Below are 18,258 nucleotides of genomic sequence, written 5' to 3'. Positions count from 1 at the left end.
TAGGACTGCTTCAAGGCCTGGGCATTACTAAACTAAGAACATCTATGCCGTTTGCAACAACTACTCAACAAAGACAAGGAGACTAAAATAACCAACTAAGTCACAATTATTCTTTTGTTTTAAGGAACTAGTGTACATAAGAATGTCTTTTATTAAGATGTTTTGTAGTTGAATATCAGTTCTACTGTTACCAGGAACGAAAGGATCTTTCATGTCCGTTTAACCAGTCATATGACATAGAAGACACCATGTTTTCTGACAGCTATTACAGATAGCTGCGTTGTACTCATGATCCTGTGGCAGTGTCATGAGATGTTATAAGTAGGCGTATACAAAATTCCTCAATATCACACCATGAAACCAGATGGTCTCAGTTGATTGATGGAGAACTGCAAGGTCTGGGGATCTGTTATACAATAGTGACCTAGTACACTAAAATACAGCTAATCCTGTTGGAAACTGTATCTCATAGCCTTGATTTGCAGCATCCCACACGTGGAGCTGTCTGATCAGTCTTACACTAAAGTTGCAGCAGACATCTGTGGAAACTGGCAAACAAGTACAAAAATGAATCCAAGCTATCCAGGAGATCCTGTCAACTTTCAAAATATTTTTACACAAAGGCACACCTGGAATTTGCACAACCTTGGACTCATTACCAGAGGGACCTGTAATTATATGGGCAGGATAAATAAACAGTGGCCCTGCAGGAAGATGAAACTCCTCAACAAGTCAATCTGTCACTACTTTCTTATCCTTCATATAGAGTAAAAAAAAAAAATCTCATAATCATGTATAAACAAGGAATCACTTAACAAAGCTCAGCAAAGATATTCTGGAATAGCTACTACTGTTAAGAAGAATGATTTTATATTACATAAAATCTAGAAGGACATTTAATTTCTAAGATAAAGAAATTACATTCTAGCCTTGCAAAGAATTTATGTGTGTCCTAAATTCCGTGCAAAAAGTTAAAGCTGAAATCTATGGAAAAACTGAATGGAATCAGGATTTCCCTATATTGAATTCTACCTTCAATTTTACAAAAGAGCATTATGCAAAAGTTCAAAGGTTCCAGAAAGGTTATCATTGATGAAATAACAACCCATTATTTTCCCATACATGCTAAACTCTTTTCATGACTGGAAAAATCATTCTTTCAAAAAACCTCAGTGGCTTAGGAAAGACAGGAGTCTAATTCTACCAATTCCACACTGTAATACTGGCTTTAAAGGGCTGGAGAGTTAGAGAAATATCAGCTTTATATCAACACAGAGGTTGAAAATACCCATGCAAACCCAAATAAAAACAAAGGAGATTTCCATTGCCTTCTACTGTATTTGATCAGGCTCTTTCTTTCTTTCTTTTTCACGATAGATGTAATTGTTCATTCATTAATATATAGATATATAAATATAAATATGGGTCTTTGCTTTTCAAGTGGTTTTACTTATTTGTGTGCTAGTTTTCTTATAACGACTCAGGTCTTTAACATGTCACACTTAAATGAATCATTGCCGAAATGCTTGATGAAATTTTGCACCAAGTGCAATGTGAAAGGAAAACTATAGTAAAAGCCTGAAATTGTTTAAACAACAAAAATAGAGAATTTAATCTCTCAGTCCCACCTGTTACTATCGCTTTAATTTCTCCTATCCCTCCTTCTCTGCATACTGCAGTTTCATCTGACTGATCTCCTTAGGCATTGTTTTCAGCATCCTTATTTCCTTCTCACAGACAAATGTCCCAGTTCTAGCATGTTGTTTTTCACGTATGGAAAGCATAGGGATCTGGAGGTTGGTATATCCCTAATGCTAAGTCCAAATACAGACTCTGAAATGATGGCAGCAAGACAGCAGTTAAACTTGTACCCCATTACTAAAAGAAATCAAGAAAGATGCATGTTTTTGCTACAAGGTTACACATATGGATAAGGGGAGACTGTCTTTACTGAAAGAAAAGGAGTTGGAGACAGTCTTTAAATCAAGATCTGACACCTATCTAGAAGCTACATTACTCAATAACTAAAATGGACTCAATGAATATAGGTAAGATTCTTTGGCTCTCTAAGACAGAAGGTCAGATTTGACTGTCATACTGGTCTTCTCCAGACTTAAAAAGTAAGAATGCAGTTTTAGCTGAAAATACTAAACAGATAGAGGTAAGCCAAAAAAATCATTGTGCATAATGTTGCAGTTAGCCAGCATAGACATTATGAGAAGTCATGTGCTCTTCCTTGGGGATTTAGCCTTTACTCATGATCGCCACATGTAACAAAAACGGTACCTTTACTTTTAGTATATTTAATAATTTTGAAACAAGGGAGCAAAATCTTCCAGTATCATTTTCTACAATAGAACACCTACTATGCAGCAGTTCAAAGGCGTTATAAAATCTAATATTGATGAACAGACAGCCCTATCACCTTTCATGTTTTATATTCCTTTCAGAGTGAACTCTCCTTCCCCCAGATCTCAGTGCATTAGCAAAGAAGGAAATTACCTGTAACCAGAGTCTGTCACCTGACTCTGTTCCACCATTGGCAGTGCATTGAAAAGTAGCAAATTGTCCTGCATTGACTTCCACACTCTGAAGACGCAAGAAATGGGGAGTTTTTGCTGTTGGAAGAAGATAAAGTATTGAAGTTATGCAACATGGAAGTACTGGCTATGAATAATACACTGAGCAAATTAAATAGCCCTGCTTTAAAAGGTTCAAATCACTGACTACACATTAGATTTTAGATTGGTTTACGTCCGTACCTGGGAAAGAGCATAAGAGAAGGGTGCTATTTAATTGTTCCTACTGTGTAAATTACCTTAGCTCAGCATCCCTCTTGCAATAACACTCTATTAATAAAGATCATATTGGAAACTAATTATGTTTTGAACAAAAACCTATTAGATACTTACACTACCAACTAGACAAAACAGTAAGAAGTTGAGTGATGTTGTCAGGGAAACAGGTTTTTCTTTTTAACCAGATACAGCATCTGTAGAGGAGATGCTTTAGAAATGTAGCACACCAAACAGCTAAAATACTAACATAACACTTCTCACCAAATACAGCTGTATTCTTTAAATACAACTCTTTTCAACAACACTTCAGAAAAAAACAAAACACAACGCATTCTCCATACTAATACTTATTTTTCATTTAGAAAGAGAAAACACTCCCAGTAAAAATTAAAGCAATACAGCTACAAATAACCTAACGAATGAAACGGATATTCAAACAAGAACTATGTCCACTGACATAGTGGAGGAAAGGTAGCATGAGTATTTTTGTTTTACTAGAAAGAGTCAACCATGTGACACAGAAAAACATAGAAATTTGATACAGAAACCTATCCTTGAAGAGGCAGTATTCCCCAACCATTCAAATCCTACTGCAGGCAAGGGGACTTTTTGCATTGTCTATACTAGCAGATAAGCCAGGCTCTGAGCATTGCTTTCAGACATGGAAATGTTAGCACTAGCAATAAACTGGCAAAACAAACATATGCTTTCTAGCAGAGCATCACAACCGTTTAAAGTGTTGATGACATTTTCTTAAAAGACCTTATCACTGAGAGAAATTGCAGTTTTAAGGAGTTTATAAATAACCAGCTACCAGAATTCAAGAAAAAGTTGTCTAATATCCAGTGCAACGTAGTATAAGAAGGAGGAGATGGAATAAAATAGCCCAAATTAATATCTAACTATGGAATGAAATCTTTTCATGATAACTGTCCTTACGGCAAATTTATTAGACATACTGCTTTTTTTTTCTTAAACACTTCTCAATTAGGACAGACTATTCTTTGCCTATCAAACTATTAATCCAGTAAAATTCTTTAATAAGTTCCCCATTTCTCAGTCACACACACACACACAAAAAAAAAAAAAAAAGAAAAACCCGAACCACCCACCCACCACAAGTCATCCCTTTCAGTTCTCACAACTTGCTTTCAACTTGCTTACAACGTGCTTACAACTTGCTTTCTGCTTGGTTTCTGTCCGTACTACCCAGACAACTGCCTAGCAAATATTTTTCCCATTTCAATTTTTGTTTAAAGAGTTAATCATTCCAAAAGTATTTTTTCTGGCAATATACAGAAAGAATAGCATTATGAGTCTTGCAAAGTTTTAGACACACGGTAGTTCTATTCCAATTTTCACACTTTTTCAATTCTCTTGTACACAATGTAACTGGTTTGATGTCTTAATTTCTAACATTTTAATTACTTCATCAAAGAACTTTTCTTTAAAGCTTTTGCATTTCAACACTGTCACATTAGAACTCTACACGTTATGGGGTATAACTTAGTCTCCATGTTAACAACAGCTACTTGCAGGTTTTGAGAATTGATGGGTACAAATGCACAGATCAAACCTCTCAAAATCTGTATAAGAAAAATTATTAAGCTGATAAAATGCTGCTTTAGACTTATCCTACCTGAACCAAAGATATAAATTCAAAATGCAGAAGCACAAATACTGCCTAACAACATGAGAGCCTGCTGTGTTTATTACAACTAAGTGATTCAGAAATAGCAGCTGCTGATTCTGCATAACTGTCTCTGTATTTGAAGAAATGTCTGTGTCTTCTTGCCACTAACACTAAAACCATTTTTGTGAGGTGCTCTGGTACTAACCCATAAACCACTTTTTATTTTAAATCACAGCTCTTACTTACGAGCCACAAAGAATCCGTACAAGTACAATATGGTGAGGAAGGTGAACAATTACACAGAAGTTGGTGTCTTTTTCCCCACTCCGTCATTTGGTCAATAAGATTACAACCTACAATTCCATGTATGATCTTAATACACCTTATTTAACAAATAGCAAATATGTGAAATAAAAGTTTATTTAAGTAGTCTGTTCAATTACATCTGGATTACTATATTAAAGCTTTAATGTGCAAGGTTTTGTTTTGACAACAATTTAAAAATTAAAATAATTTATTACATATCCTTAATAATGGGATAAGGAAACATCTGAAACATAAGCAAGTATAACAGTGCAGAAATTGAGCCATGAGTCCAAAGGGGAAGTATCTTAAGTAACCTTGCTCAGCAAAGCCTCAGCCCTCAGCCAGCTGAGCTTTCTTCCTTCTAAGCCTTGGAAAAAATAATCACATATCTTCAGCTCTTGCGTTGTTCATCGGCTCTCAATGCCTCAGCTTGTGGCTGCACTGAATTTTTGATGGCAATAGAAAACTGGTCAACAAATCTTGATGACTTTTGTTCTGAAGGAGTCATTAGCGGGCCCAGTTAGGATCCGCCAAGCTAGGCTTACACCAAGTGCTGTACACAAGGTGCATGTAAGAGACTTCTTTAAAGCCAATAAGGTGCAAGTGCTCAAATGCTAGCAACACTTCATACATACTCAGCCTATATTTATAGCAGTGACATTGTTTTCTGAAATTTTCCATATCTTTTGCTCCACATTTATTGAAGCATAGTGGCACATTCATTTTAGAGGGCTGGCTTTAAAATAGTGAATAGGTACTTACTACATGGATGTCCTAAAACTTTCACTTCATCAATAGCCACATATCCTGGGTGACCTGAAGTGACCACTTCAAAGACAACCTGAGAAGCAAAAGGAGAATATCAGTTAGCAGCTTTGTAACACAGGGAATATAAAAATACTGTGTTATGGAAAGATAATCAACTCTTTTAACATATTGAGAACACCTTGAAAACAAAATACCATCAAAAAAAACTCAAAATGTGTTGTTCTTCTCATTAAAATGAACCAGAACATAAATCACATTTTTTCACGTTTATTGTATTTTTTGAGATTTACAAGTGTGATCATTTACAGCTCACAATGAGAAATAACCAAATCCCCCAATATTTGGTCTGCCAAAGTAGTTACCTAATAATAATTTTATTTTCAATTCTTTGTCTTGCAGAATAAACTCCTACTTTTATTTTCAAAATGACAAATCTGCAGTATACAGAGATTTGCACAGTATCAGACACAAACATACCTATTTTTATGAGTGTATTTTCCATGCTCTTAATCTTCCACCAAATGTACTGCATTAAGTAAAGCAGATCCATTTGCCACGGTTTGTTTAATGGCTATAAATAGGTCACAAAATAAATGGACCATTCTTGTCGTTTGAATTAAGTACACTCAAAAGTAAACCTCTCCAAACTTTGGCAGCCTTAGCTTTGAACATCCCAAGAATGTTTATGTGGAATAGAAGAAAATATGCCAGTAAGATTAGCAGGTACATTTCCAAACCAATGCTCAAGAAGTTCATGCTCAAATCCAGGTTGCGATTTTTTTTTTATTTATTGCTTCCCTTCTGCTTGGAAAGTTAACTCTAATTGCCTCTTGTAACTCGTCTCAGAAGTACACTGAGGAAGACAAAGTTTAGAAACTATTTTTCACACATATGCTGTACTTGACCTTGGAACAGATGCAGAAGGACACTACGTACCACATCCTTTCCGCAATTTTTTCAGCAGAAAGAGAATGAGACAGAATGCAAACATGTCACAAGGATAACATACAGCCCCATAATACTATATCACAGTTTCCTGGTGCTGAATAAACACTGGCAGAGCACTGATTCTGATTTTAAAACAAACCTATAGGTGAGCAAATTCTTCACCACTTCTTGCCTTTGCCTTCTCCCATCTTTCTCATTGCTCCATCTGTGGACACCGATCCTGTTCTTCTCTCCCAGATACCATCCTCCTAAACTCTGTCCATTTCTCTCTTTCAATCTCACTGGAGTGAAATTGCCGTAAATATGGCTTTAACTCCATACAGCTGACAAGGAAAAAAATACTTTTCATTCTAGTTCTGCCTCCTGTTCACACAAAAATTTCAACCTACAGCGCCACTGTTGCCCCCAGGTGAACCAGGCAGCAACAAGGAAATACAAGACAGCAATGAGAAAAGTCCAAAAGCCACCAAACAAATTCTTCAGACGTAAGTTCTGGAAGAAAAGAATTGCTCAGTCACAAGCCCCAGCCCGTGGCCTTCTAAATGCCCGATGGCACTCTGATGGTGCTTAAAGTTAATATTGCTGACCCACAGCAACAGAGTGGACAGGGTATGGATTTGGCTCCCAGCTTTCAGTAGAGCATCCAGAGCGAGACCATTCGAAATTTCAAAGCATCTCTTTCCTACAAAGAAGAAAATCTCCTGGTGAAACCGGTCTTGGGAACTATCTTGGGAAGCAGAAGTTCTTAAAGAAATAAAAAGCAGAAGCTCTAAAAGAATAACTTGCATTCAAAGACCTGAAAGAGCTTTTCCAACCATGATCATTCTTACCCTCATCTTAGCAGCCTTGAAAGGGAAATACAGAGAGATAGGTGACATGCAAAAAGTAACCCTAAGTTTTGACTGCAGTGCAAGACCCAGAATGCAGCTCCTGTTTTCATTCACTGAACTTTGAAAACAGAACAATCATTTCACTCTATTAACAAATGTGACAAACAGTTGTATGTTCTCAGTTTGTGTTAGGCTCTCTGAAAAAAAAGGTTATGCTGGTGCCCTTGGAAGAAGGAGGAAACTGCTCCATTTCCTGAAGAGCTACCAAGACCATTCAAAACGGAGAAGATCTGAAAGGCTGTAGGGCATCAGAACCATGCCATAGCCCCAGGAACCTGCAGTTAATGCAGGGATGTTACAACACGGCAGTGAAGAACAGGGAGCAAACAGCCAGGTCTCAGAAATGGTGGAAATGTTTCCTGGGGAAATATGCTGCCACTAAGAAAGTCATTAAGTTAACTGAATCTAAGTGTGGAGGCAAACACCTGCCTGCAAAAACAGAGGGGGCTGGGGACAATTATGGTTTTCTCTCCTGCATTCCCTAGCGGCTTTGAGTTTTCTCTTTTAAGAAGGAAAAAAACCAGTTAACTTTCTAATTTTATTGAAATATAACTTTTTTTTTTTAAAAAAAAATCCTCCCTCTCTTTTGGAGCACTCAGTGCAAGGAGAAGATCTGCACAAAGCCATCTGAAAGGTCTACCTGATCCATGCAGAGCATAAGGGAGGTTTTTTCAGGTTCTTCACTTTTAGATATGCTAAATTCTAGAAAGCCCTGGGAGGAACTGGCACGTGCACACCTCTGAAGCAGCCAGCCAAACCAGACAGAAGTTTTCTGTTAAAAATATTACTGCCAGATAATGGGGATTTAACTATTTTTAAAAAATGTTGCATAAAAGTGCCTTTTCCAAAGAATTACCTGACTTCCAGCAAAACCAAATACCTGAGCTCTAGAAAAGAAAACATATGCAATACCTCAGTAGATCTCAAAATAATGTCTATAATTCATAACTGGGGAGCTTAGCTACAGGCTCTCCGAGAGATTTTAAGTACTTCATTATTACAATATACTCGCAGACAAAAAAGGCTTGTAGATTCTAAACACAAACCCGTTCCTTCAGTTCACAGGCAGAAACTACAGGCTTGAAATAATTGAATTGGACCTGTTTGTGACAACAAAGACTCAATGAGTGATCTAAAATATCCTGCCGTATCTCCAAACATACCAAAATGTCATTACCACAAATAAGCCAGGCAATGTATCAAGAAACTGCCAGCTGGACATACTATTAAATTACAATTATTGTCATTAAAGAGGACATACTCCAAAGAAAAGTAATACAAATTGAAATATTGTCAGTTTAATCATGCTTCCATTAAAAGCAATAGCCAAGTTGGTATCAACTTTAATGATCATAAGTTTTGGTCTCTTCTGACATAAAACATGCAATTTTTAGTAAATGGAAAGAGACACTACAGCCAGTAGTGACATACCATCATCAAAGAGATACCGTTGATGTGCTTTTGACTTCATATAAAAGAACATGACACCTATTCCAAGTACAGTAACATAATTCCATTCTGTTCACAGGCTGTGAAATACTATCAACTGCTGTATCCAAATCTAGTATTTTGTTTTATTTAAATTAATAAATGAAAATTATGGACTAAAATATCTGCTTAACTAAGCATTTTCCCTTTCTACACTAAAAAAAAGAATTTGATCCTATGCACGCGTTGTTTCTGAAAGTCCTAGTAAGTGTGCTGCACACTGTAAGAGGGCGCTCAGGAATGGACCTAGAAACACTCTGGTAGCTCATTTATTCATTGAAAAGCTTATATTAGGGATGTCAAGACTATTCACAAATCTGCATCAGTTTTGCTAGTAATTTCACTAGAAATGAAACCTCGAAACTTATTTCACATCCAGTTTTTCCCATCATTTCACATTTGAAAAGTTGCTTGTCTTGTAAAAGTTAACTTTTTTACTCCCGCCTCCAAACTATGCCCTTCCTCTCGGCTGACGCAACACCTGCAGGCAATATAAAAGACCCCAGTCAAAATAGAGACAGCACTCCAGCAACGTCAGACTGGGCAGCCCTTGGATTTTTCACCTATTATTCCGCCACCTTATCAGTCCGGAAACAACCAGTTAAAACACTGAATTCATTTGCTCAGGAAAAACTCAGCTGAACGTTGCCCTGAAAGCTGTTTTACACCATTCTCCCCCTCGCAGGCCTGCCAAACAGGAACCAGGGAAGCGGCTTAGCACTGCACTGTCCCTGATCCTCCCTGCTTCAGTGAAGAGCAAAATTAGCTTTTCATTCCTGCCACTTCCCCTTTCTACATATGAACAAAGAAAGGGGGTCTGCTCACCAGCATAAATGCTTACTGCTGAAAATGTGCGACTCGAGATAACTTGTCTGTTCCAAAGAACAATAGAAACAAACAGGTTTTGTTGCCATACAACCTCACTCGGTAAATTCCTGCCTTTGTTGTTGCAAAATTACAACGCGTTTAGTCAAAAGGTGGATTGTACCTAATATAAACACACTCTACTTCACACGACTTAAAAATAGCACTTTGCAAAAACAAGAAAGAGTAAGGAGTATTAAGAGAGCTACTTAATGTCAGGCTGCAGTCCTGCTCCCCTGCACCCTCAGCAAGCGGGCAGTGATGCATCACACGCTGCCCGCAGCACGCACTGCGCTCTCCTGTCCGCCTGCCGTGCTTTACCGCACACGGTGCCCTTCTTTGACTATATTTTTCAGGGCGTTGGGAACAGTCTCTCTCTAGAAAACTGGCAATGTCTTGTACCCCTGTGGGTTGAGCTCTTCTCTCCCTTCTGACTTGTCCTAGGACTACCCGCTTTATCACCAGGGCACAATCACAGCCGCTGCTGCCTCGTCGAAGCCACGTGAAGGGAGGTTCCTGACCTGGTCCTTCCCAGGCCCCGCAGAAACCCCTCGCAGCTTATTGACTTGGGCTGCCTAAAATGTGGTTAGGCCTCCCTGGCTGGGAATTCCTTTTATGCCGTTTCCCTCCCCACCTCTCACTCCTACACAACTACCATTCAGCACCCACATGTCCACTCAAGCACATTAAACAACATTTTGGTGGTTGCTGCCAACCTGAGACTCAAAGAAACCTCTTTCAGGTGAGCAGCACTGAACTCCTGACATTAAGGCTTATTAAATCTTATTCTTCTCTTTTTTTTTTTAAACCAGTTGTTGTCTTACCTTTCTCTACTGAAGGCCCAGAAGCTTTCTTGGTTTAGGAACAAGGGACAGGAGAAAATAACAGCGCCTTGTGTATATGACAAAAAGTGCATGCCTGCTTACTCTTGGCCATTTTTAGACTGCTAGGGTTTTTAAATTTAGGTATGCGGTCTGCCCTGGTGCATCTTTCTCAAAATAACCATTCCCAAATCACCCAACTCAATGAAGAAGAGCTATTTAAGATGCCTGACACAGGGTTGTGATTCAAAAGGCAATATGCATTTCAAAGTTTCTTTTGAGTTCAAAGCGCAGTTCAGGAACCGTATGCATGCAGTTGAATGCAACACACACAACACACAAGAACGTGAGCTTGACCTTTACTGCAAAAGAAGCTTAATTCTCTGTCCTAGCTGATGACTTCGCATGAGTACATTGCACGAGTCAGACTCCAAGCAAAGCATGTACAAAGCAGGTTATGAAACAAATGAAAGTTCAAGTCCAGATTTGAAAAGGTAGGTTGGAGCTACCGCTTCTTATTCCCTAAACTCCTAATTTACAGGGGAAAGTGTCAGAATGGTAAACGGTAAATCTCATCTCAGTGTGAAGTGATACCATGTAACTCCTTTGTGTCCTTACTAAAAAAGATCAGGAATTACTGCCAGGCTCTTATCCCATTTTCTCATTTCAGCTTCATAGGAATTTATGTTTAAAGAAGGTGCAGTGGCATAGCAAGTAGCATTACTCCACTGGACGCTATTTTTAATCCTTTCAATTCCATTTCTGGATTTTAAAACTGCAGTGTTTGTTGTTTTATTTCATCAAGATTTGTTTCAGCTCGCTGCTGCCATGCCTGACTCCCAGCAAAGTATAAAGCAAATAATTCAAAACATAAAAGCTGATAGGGGGACAGTGTGTAACTTCCAGGAGCTGGAAACACAAGCCACTCACCAGACTCAACCCAGTAGTGGCATTTCACATATTGTAAAGTTCAGAAACTGCAACGCTTCAAAAACATAGAATATATTTAAAATACTACTAATTGGTCTGAGAATCATTAACTAACCTAGGGAAAAAGAAAAAAAAATTACTCCCCTCCAACATACAAAACAAGAAAACAACCCTGAAATCAACAGATTTTCCTCCTGCTAAAAGATCCAAATATGGAAAAAAAAAATCAAAACTTTAAAGAAAATAAAAACAACCCCCCAAAAACCCTCCCACCCTCTCCTCACCAGAGGAGCAGCCTTTTCAGGACTTACTTTTATCTCAAAGCATCAATCTTAGAGCCTCTCGACCTACTGAGACTGCTCCCCAAGAATCTAAAAACAAGCTCACCACTAGCCACAGAAATCTACATAGCATTTAATCCTCTTTTTCTGTGTACATCCTAATGCTGTTCAAGTAAGGAGGAGAGTGAAGATCTGAGTAATTATGTGAAGCCTTGTTTTGTTTGCAGGCTGTTTCTAATGGCATGATAAACTCCTTGACGCTCTTGCTTAAGATGCACCAAGGAGACAATAGCTCAGTAAAGCAAACAATTTCTCCTGTGACCAATGATAAAAAGAGGAAGCCAATGCTCCCTCAGGGGAGCGCTCCTAAAGGGATTTTATAATACAGAAATAAGACTAGCTCCTGTAGAAATATCCCAGCTTCATCGAAACAAATAGGTCAGAGAGCAGGAGGCACAGCAGAAAAGAACAATCTGTGCTGATTATCTTTGACCCTCAGAAGGTGTTTGGCAGCTTGAACCTATGTTACTGCAACTATACTGTAATCAGCAACTGGACTGCAACGTAGACATATCCTAAAGTCAGTCAAAGGCAGATGTTAAGCAGTGGCACTTAGAAGACCATTAATTATGGAATTAAATATATCCTTAATCACCAGAATACTTGACAATTTAAGTTTAATTAAGCAGTAATTAAACTACAATTAGTGTTGTTACATGCAGGTTATCATTGTGATTTATATATATAGTACAGCTTTCATATGGGGTGAAACCTACACAAATAATTACCTAGTAAAAAGAAAAGTGTACACTAAAAGAAATTAATTACTTCGTTCAGAGACTGTACTTCCAAAGAGTCAATTCTAAATGGAAACTCAACATGAAAGGTATTAACAAGCTTGGATAACTGGTGCTACAATAATAAAATACTGTTCATTATAAATCTTTTGAACTCTTTGCATATAGGTGTTAATAATACATGGTTTAAAAAAATAAACCTTTAGAAGTTGGATTAAAATTCACTCCACACTACACAATCTAATTTCTAGTCAGTTACCATTAGTGGGCGTTATTTTGCCTATGTTTTTCATGAATCAACAGCAAAACAGACCAACACCACTGTGTTTTTAAGCATCCTGGATTGTATAAATATTATACCTCTGAAATGTTGTCATATAATTTGTGTTCAGAGTTCTGTAGTACATTTTGGTTTCATTTGCAGCTAGACACCTTGTAAGTGTCCTACTAATGGAATGGAATTATAAGGCATTCAGAAACAGGCACGTGCCTACATGGATATGTGATTTAAAACACAACAAAGAAAATCACACAATTACACTGTTTTTTCCCCTCATCTACTAACGTTGAGTCTTTTCCTGAAGATTACTCATCGGGAAGCTACCGGCCTTCATATTCCTTAAAAATCTTCTTGGCGGACTCTTCTTAATTTTGTTCAATAAGGTCAGACAGCCTGAGAAAACCCCTGGGAGGAAGTCTTGTACATTTTGGAGGTTATGTGAGAAACACATTTGGATTTGTGCCAAAAGAGGTCACAGTTTTGGAATCAAATTAATAGCAGCTTAGGAAACAGATCTGATGCTAGGCACCTGTCAGATGGGTCCTCTGCCTTCTCCCACCATATATGCAGTCATCTGAGCTCTCACCTAACTTGAACGCACATTCTCACAGAATCCACATACACCCTCTCTCCTCTTCCTGCCCTTCTGCCAGCTGCTTGCAGCTAACTTCCTGCCTCCCCCCAAAACAGAGTCTGTGAAGAAAAAGCATGAAAACAGATGAAAAGAGTTCAGAAACAATGAGAAATTGCAAGTGTCACCAAGCGAGTGAAGAAATTGCATCGCATTTTTGAGAGGATGGAGGCAACCAAAAAGGAGCTGATTGACCATAAGCTGTCAAAATGGAGACAGAGCTTCCTCAAGAATAAATTAGTTTGTCTACAGTGAAACCAGTGAAGCTACGCTATTTTACACTGATTCCTTGGACTGCTACAGATATTACTATAGCATAAGACATTTTGGCACATCAGCTAAATTGCAATACCTAACAAGGTATTATTTCAGACTGTATGCAGCAAATGCAAAGAAAATGACTTACTATATTCCTCAGTAAAAGAAAGATTATGTAAAAATTTCTATATTTCCATAGGCAAAGAGAGCACATGGAATCCATTACAGACAGACTCAGCTGATGCATGGTAATCTGCTAAACTGCAGTACCCCATCCAAGCCTATAAGGGTTCACCTGCGAGTAATGGTAAACAGTCCAGATGGCAGGTCTCGAGGAGAAAGTGGACTAGAATGGTTATCTTTCTATTTCTATGGCCAAATATCCATATTACTCAGACATCAGTTAGATGTATCATATTGATAGAAATCTGACACAGATTATTACTAATATCAATAACATTTAAAACTGTCAGAGTTTGCCTGTATTTTTATTAACATGTTAATTTAGCTTAAATTTACTAGTCAGAGTCAGGGCTTCTTCCATTAAAATTCCTCTGTCTACATTAGCATTTTGGTTCAGATCTAGAGTGAGGCTTTGAAGCACAGTCCTCGTCTTTACTGACTGCTGGTTCACAGAGCAGTTCTGTTGCATAAAAACCACACTCCTTTCGGAAGAAAGGAAATTGGAAGCTCCTCTACTAATTCACTCCAAACCCAGATGGGGGCATTACGGTCCAGACTTAGGCATAAGTGACACAGTCACACATTCACCCAGTGAATGCACCCAGTGCAAAATGTGCACGCACCACATAGCGCTACTGAACCACCCAGCATGCTCACAAAACCCTCCAGTAGATCCCATGTTACAAACTGCCCAGAGTTATACCCGATGTCAGCCACGAAATTGTCTGTGGGATGCTCTACTGTTCTCCCACCATCCACTGAGGCTAACAACACAGACTGGTCCTCATTATTTCACTCAAGATAGAAAGGCTTTTTGGTATCACTGGAAGGCATTATCAACACTGGCATCAAATCGGTAACATGGGGTCAACAGTCTTGCAGTAAGGTCATAGAATCATGGAATACCTCGAGTTGGAAGGGACCCATAAGGACCATTGAGTCCAACTCCCTGTTCCTCACAGGACTACCTAAAACTAAACCATATGACTAAGAGCATTGTCCTTAAACACTCCTTAAACTCTGACAGGCAACAAAATACACATTGCCCTTTCATCCTGTGAGATGTAATGGTATGGCTAAACCAAGCTTGGACTCCATGATCAGGATACAGCCTCATGCTTCAGAGAGGCAAGTAGTACACAGCTTCTCCCACAATGCTGAGGGGAACCTCAACTCTGCTAGTATGCCTGCCCTTCTGGAAAAGGTGCCAGTACTCCCTCATCAAGTCCGTAGCCAATTATAGGAGATCCACATCATGAGTCCTCCTAGAGAAGTTTGCTGAGATGTCCATAAACTTACCCTGAATCCTCTCCAGGAAGCCCCGACGATGCAGTTGTAGCAATTCCTAGCCACCTTGGGCAGAGAACTGGATGCAACCGTGGACCCTGTATATACTCCCTACACAACCTACAAACACACTATCGGAGGCAAGAGGAAATGAATGAGTGTGCTCGTTTGGGTCTGCAAGTATTGCACCCACTGCCAGGTATTCCATGTTCCAAGGACAACATGGTCCTGGCACTCCAAACTCATCTTTTGGACCAGGACTTTCTGTCAACTGTGGGTGAAGCCATCACAGAGGGAAAGACTCCAGGAAGTTCTTCAGCTTGTTTTTTTCCTTAAAGCAAAAAGGGTTCAAAAGGAACCCTTCAGTTCACTTGAGACATCCTCACAGATCAGCTGCTGCAGCCACAGAAAAAGGTTCACTATAACCCCCTAGAGTACCTTGCAGTGGATATTGCCAAACTCATAATTTGAATATGATGGGGCACCAAACACCTGGTCACCCTAAACAGCACATGCAGGAACAGAAACAAGGCTCTGCCACGCGTGACACTGGTAGTCGGGGCATTGGCGTAGGAATTAAGATGCTGTCACGCCCTGGAGCGACACTGTGAAATGACAACGTTGTACTTCCTAGGGAGGTCTGCAGTCAAAGAACTCCCATCTTTGGGACAGCTTTTCTTCAGAAAGCTTCCAACCGTAAGGATAGTGACAATGTTCAGCACAGGGGACCAATAAAATCCAAACCAAACTTTCCAAACTGAAGTGAAGATGAGAGGAGCCTCAGTAACATCTTTGATCTACTGGTCTGCTCTTATTACACCAAATTACTTCCTTGTGAAGACATAGACTATATTCTCAAGGGAAGAAGAAGAAAAACTGTTGACCTATTATACAACAGTAAACTTAAGTAACTGTATAATCTGTAAACTTTCCTACAGAAAAGCAGCACCCTAAGGAACTGTCAAGTGAAATTCTCCCTAAATCTTTAGGATGTAATCAGAAGCCCATTCCTACGATAGCTACTGTTATATTTATGATTACTACTGGACAGAACAAATGAATATTGCATTCAAACTGAAGACTCAAAGGAGGATTCAAAGGATTCTGCTGGTTCTAAAGCAACAAGTATTGCTCATGTAAATCAAACTTCAAGACTCTACTGTAATAAGATCTATTGGCATTCAATTCCAGCATCCCGAATGAACTGGAAGAATGAGTGAATTTGTTATAGAGAAACAGAGGTAATTGACTGAAATCAATCGCAAAATTTCTAAATTGTTTCAATACAATTGTTTCACCCACACTTAAAGCCTGTGTGTGTGTGCACACATTTCATACACTTCTATAAATGTATGTAAACATAGAAACACAGCCATATATATTTAAAAGCAAACATTTAGCATCATCTACAAAAACATAGGTATGATAAAGATCAACAAAACATACATATATTTTGATTTAAATTCAGAAAGATGATTAAGAAGGTGTCTATTATGAGAAACAAAATTTCATAAAAAGTAAAACATACCTGATAAAAATTGGGCCAGAAAGTGCTAATTGCCAGTTCTGCTCTGTTCCAAGTATCAGTGATAGATGTGTTCCAGATCGGGTTACCAATAGGGCCATCATTAACTTTCACATATATATTCAAAGTGCCAGGGCTAGATCCACTCTTGCTTGAAACATAATAGTGGAAATCAATACAATGCGTATCATTTTCTTTCAGGTGGGGCAGCAGGAGGTGAGCTTTCTGTCCCGCAAATCTCCCAGATGTATTCACCAACATGAAAGAACCTGCAAAACAAAGTCACTAGTTCAATGTCTTCTTTATTTTACTTTCCTCTCCCTAATATGGTGATCTGTAATTAAGGCATCATTAAAAAAATTAATCATTTTGCTTTGCTTTTACTAACATAACAGTAATTTGTATTCAGTAGGTATTTAATCTCAAATTACTTTTGAGAATCTCGAGATTCTTTCCCCAAGCTAATAAATATTGGAATCCTTATTTTACAGTTGGAGAAAGACAGACACAAACAAAAAAACCACTCAAGTCATCTGCACTGCGCTGAACCTACAGATGTTAGACGAGAATCAATTGAAGGTCCCAACTATCCAAGCATTTCTATATGCAGAGTCTGTATTGGGTTTGTGTGGCAAGGTTTTGGCAGCAGGGGGGCTACAGGGGTGGCTTCTGTGAGAAGCTGCTAGAAGCTTCCCCCATGTACAATAGAGCCAATGCCAGCTGGCTCCAAGATGGACCCACCGCTGGCCAAGGCCAAAGCCCATTAGCGACGGTGGTAGCACCGCTGGGATAACATATTTTAGAAGCAGGGAAAAAAGAAATGAGCAAAATTGCAGACAGAAAGAGGAGTGAGAATATGTGAAAGAAACAGCTCTGCAGACACCAAGGTTAGTGAAGAAGAAGGAGGGGAGGAGGTGCTCCAGGTGCCGGAGCAGAGATTCCCCTGCAGCCCCTGGTGAAGACCCTGGTGAGGCAGGCTGTGCCCCTGCAGCCCATGGAGGTCCACGGTGGAGCAGATATCCACCTGCAGCCCGTGGAGGACCCCACGCTGGAGCAGGTGGATGCACCCAAAGGAGGCTGTGATCCCATGGGAAGCCCACGCTGGAGCAGGCTCCCGGCAGGACCTGTGGACCCATGGAGAGAGGAGCCCACGCTGGAGCAGGTCTTCTGGCAGGACTTGTGACCCCGTGGGGGACCCACACTGGAGCAGTCTGTTCCTGAAGGACTGCACCCCGTGGGAGGGACCCACGCTGGAGCAGTTCATGGAGTACTGTCTCCCATGGGAGGGACCCCACGCTGGAGCAGTTCATGACGAACTGCAGCCCGTGGGAAGGACTCACATGGGGGAAGTTCATGGAGGACTGTCTCCCGTGGGAGGGACCCCACGCTGGAGCAGGGGAAGAGCGTGAGGAGTCCTCCCCGTGAGGAGGAAGGAGCGGCAGAGACAACGTGTGACGAACTGACCACGACCCCCATTCTCCGTCCCCCTGCACCGCTTGGGGGGAGGAGGTAGGGAAAATCGGGAGCGAAGTTGAGCCTGGGAAGAAGAGAGGGGTGGGGCTAAGGTGTT

General features: G+C 39.6%; 1 protein-coding gene across 1 annotated transcript in view; it reads right to left on the bottom strand.

The window, feature by feature from the left end:
* The window catches only part of PTPRM (protein tyrosine phosphatase receptor type M), a 500,131-nt gene that overhangs the window by 328,198 nt on the left and 153,675 nt on the right, over positions 1-18,258 (bottom strand). The window contains exons 3-5 of the mRNA XM_075142059.1: positions 16,692-16,957; positions 5,500-5,578; positions 2,503-2,618 (exon numbers count right to left, since the gene is read on the bottom strand). Of these exons, the coding sequence (XP_074998160.1) occupies positions 2,503-2,618; positions 5,500-5,578; positions 16,692-16,957 (461 nt within the window). The remainder of the gene's footprint in view (positions 1-2,502; positions 2,619-5,499; positions 5,579-16,691; positions 16,958-18,258) is intronic.

The sequence above is a fragment of the Calonectris borealis genome, chromosome 2, assembly GCF_964195595.1.
Source record: "Calonectris borealis chromosome 2, bCalBor7.hap1.2, whole genome shotgun sequence".
NCBI classification, from domain to species: Eukaryota; Metazoa; Chordata; class Aves; order Procellariiformes; family Procellariidae; genus Calonectris; species Calonectris borealis.
Note: the sequence above shows the minus strand (reverse complement) of the source record. Positions and strands in the feature narration are given on the sequence as shown.